The 10,698-nt window shown below is 37.1% G+C and overlaps 1 protein-coding gene across 1 annotated transcript; it reads left to right on the top strand.

The window, feature by feature from the left end:
• The first annotated feature begins 41 nt into the window (after window positions 1–41).
• On the top strand, window positions 42–10,110 carry LOC133520687 (putative defense protein 3). Its single transcript, XM_061855294.1, has 3 exons — window positions 42–319; window positions 4,048–4,258; window positions 8,958–10,110. The coding sequence occupies exons 1-3, from the start codon at window positions 121–123 to the stop codon at window positions 9,046–9,048; spliced, it is 501 nt and encodes a 166-aa protein (XP_061711278.1). The 5' UTR covers window positions 42–120; the 3' UTR covers window positions 9,049–10,110.
• The last annotated feature ends 588 nt before the right edge of the window (window positions 10,111–10,698 follow it).

Genomic DNA, 10,698 nt, shown 5'->3' with positions numbered 1-10,698 from the left:
ATCTGTCAACTTGTCCAAAAATCTAGATCCTTTCGAACTCGCGGTTACAAAAGTGAGCGGTCGAGGCGCGCGCGCGCATTTTCAACTTGGACCTTAAACTGACACCTTGTTTAATAAAAAATGTGGTCGAAATTATTAGTGGCTATTTTATTGTGTTGGGGGGTTGAGGGGTTCCCAGATGGGGCGCCTATAGATGCCTGTGTCAAGGACCGGCCTAATCAGCCCAATCATGGGCAGCATCGGACGCAGCCGCTGAACACGCTGCCGTACAAAGTTTACGCTTCAGCGACCAATTATGGACCCAATGCTGCAATTACAGGTTAGTTTTTTTTAGCATACAAATACTTTCACTAAAGCACTTTTTGACAATTATAACAATGGTGCCACTTTTGTAGGTACTTATTTTCAATTGGCTCCAAAAAAGAGCGAAATACTTTCGGACAGACCTTTATTTGTTACAGGTAAATTATCAAAATATCTTTCTTGAAATGTTGAATCCTGTAATGGCACTATAATGCCAGAATTCTAAGCATGTACTTATACTAGTTGCAGATAGTTTGAATTTTTATAATCTCTCACTCTGACTACGGGGTCCGGTCGATCCCGTAAAAACACCCATGGTTACTGATGAATTAAGCTAAATGCCGCAACGAGTGTGTTAACCCATTACAAAAATCCACCTTATAGGTAAGATACACTCGAAAGTAAACATTTATTTAATACTCAAATAAGTGACATAGCATTGCAGTAAAAATAAGGCACTGTGAAACTGCAAAAAAAAAAAACAAACAAAACTGGCAACGACATAAAAGCATGGCTCCATTGCAACATACTTATACTTAATGTTTTACTAAGGCCTACACAAAAAACGAATTAAGTTTTGAGTACCTATACTCATCTCAATGACAACAATATTAAACGGTAGCATACGAATCACGATCGCAAATACCATTGCAAAATGTTTCATTACTAAATTAGGTTGCAAAATATCTAGTAAGTATCTAGGTACTCGGAATGCACATTGAAGTAAATGTCCAGTGATTACCCAATGCACATTAACGGATGACGTCTTGAGTGGCAATCATGTAAGTATGTCCTAACTTAACCGTTGAAATGTTCTCGATGCTTTCATTTTCAAAAGGTACTTTTGAAAATTTCAAGTTTATATGTTTCGAGGGTTCTGAAAAGAGTGCCTACTTAGATTTTACAAAAATAAAATCGTATCAACTACACGCACTTACTCGCGAGTCTCGCGACATCCTGTATATTTATTGGACAAGAAGCTTAGCCAGAACCATTGACACATCGAGCGAAGGTAATGTTCAAGCTTATTTGTACGCGATAAAGTCTCATGTTATACATATCACGCCTATTTCCCGGAGGGGTAGGCAGAGACCGCATATTTCCACTTGCTACGATCCTGACATACCTCTTTCGCTTCCTTCACTTTCATAACACTTCTCATAGCCGCTTCGTCGGTTTAGGGTGCTCTTGAGGCCAGGCTTTCTTAAGGATTTCCCCGATTTGATCAGAGAAAGTCCGCCGAGGTCTACCCCTTCCAGCTCCCTCTTCCACTTCTCCCGTATACACTCTCTTTGTTAACCTTCTTTCACTCATTCTTTCCACATGTCCAAACCATCTCAACATACCTTTCTTAATTTTTGTCACTACATCTTCGTTTGGTCCACACTTTTCCCTTATCACACTATAGTATACTACTATACTATACTATAGTTTACGTTAATTATTAAGTACTAACTATATGTCATAGAATAGTATTTTATGCAACAGTTGTATAAGAAGGGTCAAAAAAGGCGAGTGGCGTGAGTTACAATGTGAGCCGGAGCCGAAGGCGTAGGCGAACATTGTAAATGAATACGCCACGAGAATTTTTTGACCTACTTATACAACGTTGCATACAATATTTTTCCTACGAGTCAACAAAAATAAATCTTAATTTAGGTAAACAAATTACAGCAAAAGTATATAGCCAAGACGCGCGAGCATACCTTGTTACGCGCCCGGCCCGCCCCGGGCCGCGGCCGGCCGGTCGGCGACACCTCCTCGTAACTCATGAGGCCCTGGTACTTGCTACTTGCTAAATTAATTTTTTGGACAGTTTTTTCTCAATTTTGGCCACCGTAGCCTACGGAGACTAACAAGCAACGCTAAGCGGTCTTCGTGGTCTATGGGTGTTGCTATATTACGGGTGTCACATGCGTGTTTCTGATTTATGAAGTAATTATTTTTACTATGCAACCAAATGAATATTTTGTAAGTTGGCATCAATGCACTTAGTTTAAAACTGTATTCGTTTTGGTTTTGTTAGGTTGGTAGTCATTAATCGCAGCAACATTATAGCTTATAAAAGCACAAGAGCTTTTATGAGGAATAGACAATATAGACTTTTCTTGAAATCTTTTATGTATGTTCTTATATTCGTGTTAATGAATGCATAAATGACAGATAACAGTAGAGGAGTAGGAAAAAAATATAATTATACTGATTTGTAATTAATTTGCAGACTTGATATATCTCGGTAATTTACAGCAAGTAGAAGTGTGATCTCTTAATGATTAATCTATGACTGAGTTATCGATAACAGATTTATCGATGTTTCATTTGCTCAAACACTCGTTTGTGCCACAAAAACTTCTGTCTGTGAATAACAGATGCCATAAAATTTACATTAAAGAAAGAATATAATTGGGTATTACTACTTACTTACTATTTTTGACGCCGGTTCAAAACAGATAATGTTCATTGATAAAATCTTTTGTACCTACTCGTGTAGTAGTAACGTACGCGATTGCGCAATGCCATGCTTTGCATTGTAGGTCAGACAACTTATGGCGAGCCGGCAGACCGGTTTGCAGCCGGCACTTCCAGACAAACTGGAGCGAACACGCTGTCCAAATACTCATTAAATTATATACCTACTGTACAAGAAATAGGTACTCAAAGTCATTACATTATAATATACATATAAATACTGTAAAATGGAAGGCAGTCGAAATAGCAAGAATTGTAATAAACCAACTTACCTGACCTGACTTACCTGATAGGTATTACTCCGTATCTCCATAATCACTCACGCACGCGCATAAATCCATCCATTCCATCATCTTATCAATAATCCATAACTTTTTTATTATAATTGTTACCAATAACTAAGATATTATAAATAAATTAGGTAGGTAGGTGTTTATGTACATTTTTTCATTACCTTTGAAGTTTATTTTACCTTTATTTTTGACTTAATGCAACAGTCTCATTTCAAACAGAGAAGAGAGTATAATACTGTGTTGTTTTAGCTAGTACAAGGACCCAAAAAAGGGAGAAGTATTGTTTTTAGGGTTCCGTAGCCAAATGGCAAAAAACGGAACCTTGATGGATTCGTCATGTCAGTCTGTCTGTCCGTCCGTTCGTATGTCACACGGTATGTTGAAACTTGGTAAGAGATGTATTCTGTACCGCATTAAAATTTTCACACTAAAATATAAAAAAAAACAATAATTTTTGGGGGTTCCCCATACTTAGAACTGAAACTCAAATTTTTTTTTTTCATCAAACCCACACGTGTTGGGTATCTATGGATAGTGAAGACCTATTGGGTATCTATGGATATTGAGGTTTCTAATATCATTTTTTCTAAACTGAATAGTTTGCGCGAGTGACACTTCCAAAGTGGTAAAATGTCCCCCCCCCCCCCCCCCCATGTAACTTCTAAAATAACAGAATGATAAAACTATCACCATGCAAACTTCCACCGAAAATTGGTTTGATTGAACGAGATCTATAAGTAGTTTTTTTTAATACGTCATAAACGGTACGGAACCCTTTATAGGCGAGTCCGACTCGCACTTGGCCGCTTTTTTGGTTCTTATTTACTGACAAATTTGTTTTGCCAGACTATAGACACCATCAAGAAATTCCGAGGGTTAAATTATTCTAAGCGCATACAGTAGATTCAGTTCAGATGTAGACTTGAAAAAGTAAAATTGTAGATTACCTTTAGTAAATATAACCAAGGAACATTTTTTGCAGTTACCATTGAAGGTGCCGAGACGTTCAAAGGGTTCTTTATTCAAGCCCGTTCTGTCGAGGACGACCGGTGGCTGGGCTCATGGGAGCAGGCTCCGAATACCACGATCCATCCCGAGTGCGCCGCCGTCACACACGCTGATCCCAGAGAAAAGACTCGAGCGACATTGGTGTGGCGCGCCCCGCCAGATGCACAGGGGAGGGTTTACTTCACGTATGTATTCTATTGTTATGATTTCATACCTCATACAACTCGTTCGCTTAAAGACGACAGTTGGCTCTCGACTTGTGGGAGCAGGCACCTAATACTGCGATCCGTCGATACGCCGATTCACAGTGGAGGGTTAACTTCACCGAAGTTTATATTTAATTGTAATTCATTGATAGTCATTCATAGTGTTGTGTTCCTGCCGGTGAGTAAGGTTGCCAGAGCTCAACGAGGGTGCGGAGTGTTAGGTTAGGGGGTTTGAGGTTCCAGGCGTTCATAGGCTACGGAGACTACTTACCATCAGGCGGGCCGTATGCTTATTTAGTGCCGGCGTAGTATAAAAAAAATGATAGCTAGCATAGATATGGCTGCCAAATCTGCCAATAATGTCATCCTGATTAGATGCTCAACGTTATGTACCTACGCACCTATCTTGATTAAATAAACTCGCCACTGCATACATACCTACCTACCTATTGCCAACCCAACAGCCGTTGTGAAGACATGAATCCTGATGATCAATAGAAGCGGATGAACTGATGACTGCGCGTGAAAAGTACTATTATTTATTAACAAAAGGGTCTGACTTTTGAATGCGATCTGTATAGAGACATACCCAATAATTTTGCCAAGACGAGATCAATAATATATGGATGGCTCGCACTGTCAAAAAGTTATCAGATCTCATGTAGAGACAAGCTTCTAACTCTTGTACACACCTTAACTTCATAAACTCTACACCTCAGTCAAAATATGTGGCTTGACGATTCGTTACTAAAAGAACTTTAATTTAACAGAAAATGAATGAACGCGCATACATTTTTCATCTTACGTCTATGTGATGACTGATTGTAATGACTGTTGTGCCAAAATAAAGAGAAAAAAAAATGTGATGGTAGCGAAACGACCAAGCCACATATTTTGCATAAGGTGTAGTTTGTGAAGTTAGGGCGTGTACAAGAGTTACAAGCTTGTCTCTACATGAGATCTGATAACTTTTTGACAGTGCGAGCCATCCTTATATTATAATCTCGTCTTGGCAATATCTTAGATAAAAAACCGGCCAAGAGCATGTCGGGCCACGCTCAGTGTAGGGTTCCGTAGTTACTCTTCCGTCACAATAAGCTAAACTCGAGCTTAAAGTATAGTAAATTGTTAACCAAGGGATGAAACGGTACCTTTCACCTGAGTTAAACAAATAGGCAAATTTGCATAATCAGTACCTAATTAAAATAAGTCTTTTTACTATGAAGGGAAAACTTTTTGCGATAACTCAAAAACAGCTAAACTGATCATGTCCGCTATAGTTTTCATTTAATGTCTTTCTTAAGCTCTACTTCCACGATTTTTTTCATATTTTTTGGACCTATGGTTCAAAAGTTAGAGGGGGGGGGACACATTTTTTTTTTCTTTCGGAGCGATTATCTCCGAATATATTCACTTTATCACAAAATGTTTCTTGAAACCCCCTATTAGTTTTGAAAGACCTTTCCAACGATACCCCACACTCTAGGGTTGAAGCGAAAAAAAAAATTCACCTTCACTTTACGTGTAGGGGAGGTACCCTAAAAAAAATTAAATTTTTAGATTTTATTGTACGACTTTCTCGGCTTTATTGATTTATATATCCATGCCAAATTTCAGCTTTCTAGCACTAACGACCACGGAGCAAAGCCTCGGACAGACAGACAGACAGACAGACAGACAGACAGACAGACAGACAGACAGACAGACAGACGGACATGGCGAAACTATAAGGGTTCCGTTTTATGCCATTTGGCTACGGAACCCTAAAAAGTGCCATTTTTCATAGCCCACACTCCCTATCTTGCTAAATTATCTACATATAATTTTATCTAGCATGAAATTAAGTTTGTATCTATAGGAAAATCCATTCGAATTTCCATCCCCTAATTTAAAGGCTGAGGGATGTTTTACTAAAAATCCTGAAATATGTATTTAAGTATGTATAACAAGGAGTTCCTGTACCAATTTCAGACCTCTAAATTTGCAGAACTTTTCATAACTTGTCAACATTTTTCATACACACTTCCAACCCCTAGTTTAAGGGGTTGGGGGGTAAAAGTTCCAAGTTTTAGAGTTTTTTGTTGTTTGTGTACTAGTACTACCCTAAGAGTTTTGATGATCATCAGTGAGTGAGTGAATCAGTGACGAAATCGAGTTTTTAGATATCAATAAAATCTTATGTAGCGTGCAATTGAAACTTTTTATATTTAGTAAGTCCACTATTGACATCATGTCCCGAGATTTTTGTTTATAATCTAAACCCAAAGTTATGAGGGTTCAAAAAACGACGAAGCGCTTAGAGAAAAGGCGCCTTGCGCTTCGCTTTTCTCGTCTTGGCGGGGGCACTACCGTGCCCCCAAATATGTAAACGACACTATAATTCAGTGCAATTACTCAGATTTAATTTTGGAAGAAATAATTACCACTACACTATTTATGAGGTTATAAAATGTCTAATCTAAAAAACGGACTAAAGAGGATACTTACCTATTATTTATTGGCAACGCGAATTCACGAGTTTATTGCTCCTAATCATTTGTCCTCTCATACTCGTATCATACGTACACACATGTCAGTAAAGTTCCTTTCACTCGATCCCATTTACGCGTTGTGTAACTTGTGTAACTTCGGTTTAACGGGTGACCTTAAGATAAAATCCGTTTCAACTAAAATAGTCCATCGTTAAGAAACTTCCGTTCGTACATATTTTGACCTTAGTGGTACATATGTTTATTTTTATTTATACATTTTGAAATATCAAGATTAGTGGTTTCTGAGGGTTATTAGTAATTTATATGTAAGTTAGTTTAATAAGTACTTACAGTACCATTTGATTGCCTACTGAAGATCATTAAATATGTTAAAACGGCATGTTAATTTAGTAAACATGTATACAGCGTGACCCTGACTTAGAAATAAAAATCAGTTTTAATGAGACTTTAAATCGACCGGGATATAAACCAGCTATCTCCAGTTACCGGTGAACAACATGCATGTAACTGCGTCGAAATATCGGGAGCTCAAAAACAATATAAAAGCTAATCACGGTTTATATCCCGGTCGACTTAAGTCTACTGAAACTAACCGTGAATCATTCAAAATGTTATAGTTAAAATGAGAACTAGTTTTCATTAAAATTGTCTGTGATCTTATTGAATTTCCGTTAGCTTGGTCGTCAATTGTTAATCAGAAGTAAAAAAAACCCTAAATTATCTTTTATTTATAATAGACGATAGTGCCCTATTAATTCCCGAAAAAAAAATGCCGATTTTCGTTTCGCCGACGGGTCCTTTAACAGAGTAAAGTGACGTTTGGCAGAATTTCATTACGCATAGTACATAGGTAATCATTTTGTAAGAGTAGTCTGTAGGCAGAGCATCGATACGCTGATTAACGTATTACTTGCCTGTTGAAAGAAAAGTACAGTCAGCAATAAAACCATGTATCAAAAATGAATATTTTCTCAATATTTCGTTGTATATATTCAATAAAGCTGTTGTGTGATTTTGCCGAAACATAATTTTCGCTGAAGATACATGGGGCTCAAACCTTCGTCTGACTCATTTCGAAGGCGACATGTTGTGCCTGACCCCTTAGCTTGACTTGATTTGTCGCGCGTAACTTCATTGGCACACACGACTTCAAGTATGGAGTCGCGCGCAACAACGTAAGTCATGCTAAGCAGTATGGTATGTGCAAATATTATGTGACCGAAACCTGCAAAACGGCACACTTTGTCGCTTGCCATAAATAAATAAATATTATAGGACATTCTTACACAGATTGACTAAGTCCCACGGTAAGCTCAAGAAAGCTTGTGTTGTGGGTATATATCAGATATATGTAATATTATAGGCATACGAGTTTTTATCGCATGGTAAGACTAATAGCGAGCTATGGAGTCGACATTAGCAATAAAATTCAACTGATATTCATACTCATTCGTCTATTTAATTACTGATTTTAATTTTATAGTCAAGGACAAGAATGTTAACGAGTTTGTAAATGATCCTTTAATTTTGTCTTTCAGGACACAAATATAACAAATAAGAATAATGACCATTTTTTTGCATTGATTAATCTAAATTCATATTATTTTTACCTCTTTATCTATAATTAATACAAAAATGATCATTATACCTGTTTGTCATATTTATATATTCAAAGATAAAATTAAAGGATCGTTTACAAACTCGTCAACGTTTTTGTCCATGAATATAAAATTAAAATCAGTAATTAAATAGATGAATGAGTATGAGTATAAATATGAGTTAACCTTTATTGCTAATGTCAACTCCATAGCTGCTGCTGCTGCATCGCTATTAGTCTCACCATGCGATAAAAACAACGATGCCTTGTATTGTGGGTACTCAGACAACGATATATATAATATACAAATACTTAAATACATAGTAAACAGAACACTCAAGAACAAATATTTGTGCTCATCACAAATAAATGCCCTTACTGGGATTCGAACCCAGAACCATCTACTTCATAGTCAGGGTCACTACCCACTATGCCAGACCGGTCGGCCCATAAGGACGCCTTGACAGGTTATTCGTATTAAGATTTGCCCTTGCAAATCTCGTCCTTAATGCAAGTGACATAGTGGGACGTTTTGCCAATTTCGGTCACATATGTTAAAAACTTTAATGTGTATAATTTTACTTTACAGAGGCACCGTATTGAAGAATTACTCAACGTTCTGGGCGAATTTAATAGCAGAGGCGCCACAGGATCCAGCACAATTGCAAATTCTTGGCTGAACCAATTTCAGTATTGTTAAGCGAAAATAGTGTTGAAATTATTGGAGACAAATATTTGTTACAAAATTATTCGTACAAATATCGGCCAAAATTTGCAAGACAGAAAATTCAAATACTTATTAACAAATTTTAATTTGTTTTCATTGTCTCAAATAATTTCAACCATTAAATTAAGCGCTCTTTGTCAGCCTTTCGAGTTCTCTAGTCCGCAATAAGCTAGATCAGGGATCACCAATTAGTTTCTTCAGCGGTCCGGGGTTTTTTATATAAAATTAACATCGTGGTCCATTTCTATTTGAGGTTATTAATAAGAAAAAAAATTAAATATTCCATTTGGTGAGTTGGTGACCCCTGAGCTATAGTATAAATTCAAGGATTGCTATTACTGGAGCCACATTCAACAGGAGTCATTAATCAACATTTCAGAGTACTTTAATTAACCTTTTCAACGCTTTTCCACACGTGTCAAGAAATGCCATGGACGCCAAAAAGTTAACTGGTGAAGAGCGAATATGAAGCTTAACTGACAGTAGGAAAGTCGCTTTGACAACGTCCGCCATAGCCTTTTTAATGGTCATTGGCGTCGCGGGCACGACAGAGGATGACCGTTTTAGTGGTCTTTGGCGTTGAAAAGGTTAAAAGAATTTTTTAAATGGGTTGAAGTTGTAAAATCAAAGGGGGCAAAGTTGTTGTTTAACCCCTTGTGCTCATATACACCCAACTCACAAGCAAGCAACTTCAAAATAAAAACTACGAAAACTAAAATAAAATATAAACTTCAACTACGAGCGTAGCGAGTAGATTCTTAGCATTGAGAGGGTTTCAAGGCACGAGGATTGAACAAACTGCTCCCGAGTAAAACAAGATTTTTCACCACACCAACGCGAGGAAAATACTAAACGTCAAACATTAAAAATCAAATTGATCACTCAAAATCATCACCGAAAAGTCTATTCTACTAGCCAGCATGAGGTAACAACTCGAAAGTTTGCATCAGCTTACTTTGCTACTCTTGTGGATAAAATGCAACTTTCTCATAAGTTTTTATAGTATAAAGAGAACCTTAACCCTTTACCAGGCCAAGGGATATATTTCACCCACATCTTATATCGGTTACCGTAGTCAGGTTTTAACTCCAAACCACCTACAAAATATTTTGTCAATCCCTGAAAATATTATTTTATGATCTTCATTCACAACACGCTTCTAAATTGCGTAATATATCTTTGGCAGCCGTTTAAATTCACTTGAACGCTAATTTCAGTAAACTACGGAGAAATTCGAACACTTTTCATAATTTCTATGAAACAGAAGTACATAGGTCGAACAATTTTTTGATATTTTGTAGATTTTGAGTGTTGAAAGCTAATGTAATCGGAAACATTGCTAAATATTCATGCATTATTGTGTATGACCAGAATTAGGATGTGGGTTGACATTATCCCATGGCCTTATTAGAGTTTAACTGTGTGGGAGCTATATTTCCCATGGCCCGGTAAATTGTCTTGTCATGTCATAAAAACTCACGTAAGTAAGTGATTTTTTTTCAGTGATTGATATAATGTTTCGGAGGAGATTTGGAGTTAAACCTTGACTATTATAACCGATATAAGATGTGGGTGGAATATATCCCTTGGCCTGATCAAGAAT

Source organism: Cydia pomonella, chromosome 8 (assembly GCF_033807575.1).
Source record: "Cydia pomonella isolate Wapato2018A chromosome 8, ilCydPomo1, whole genome shotgun sequence".
NCBI classification, from domain to species: Eukaryota; Metazoa; Arthropoda; class Insecta; order Lepidoptera; family Tortricidae; genus Cydia; species Cydia pomonella.
Note: the sequence above shows the minus strand (reverse complement) of the source record. Positions and strands in the feature narration are given on the sequence as shown.

Excerpts from the sequence above, each read along its gene's own strand:
- LOC133520687 (XM_061855294.1), top strand. The coding sequence starts at position 121 with ATGTGGTCGAAATTATTAGTGGCTATTTTATTGTGTTGGGGGGTTGAG. Across the intron at positions 320-4,047 it reads ACCCAATGCTGCAATTACAG|TTACCATTGAAGGTGCCGAG; the intron begins GTTAGTTTTTTT and ends CATTTTTTGCAG. Across the intron at positions 4,259-8,957 it reads CAGGGGAGGGTTTACTTCAC|AGGCACCGTATTGAAGAATT; the intron begins GTATGTATTCTA and ends TTTACTTTACAG.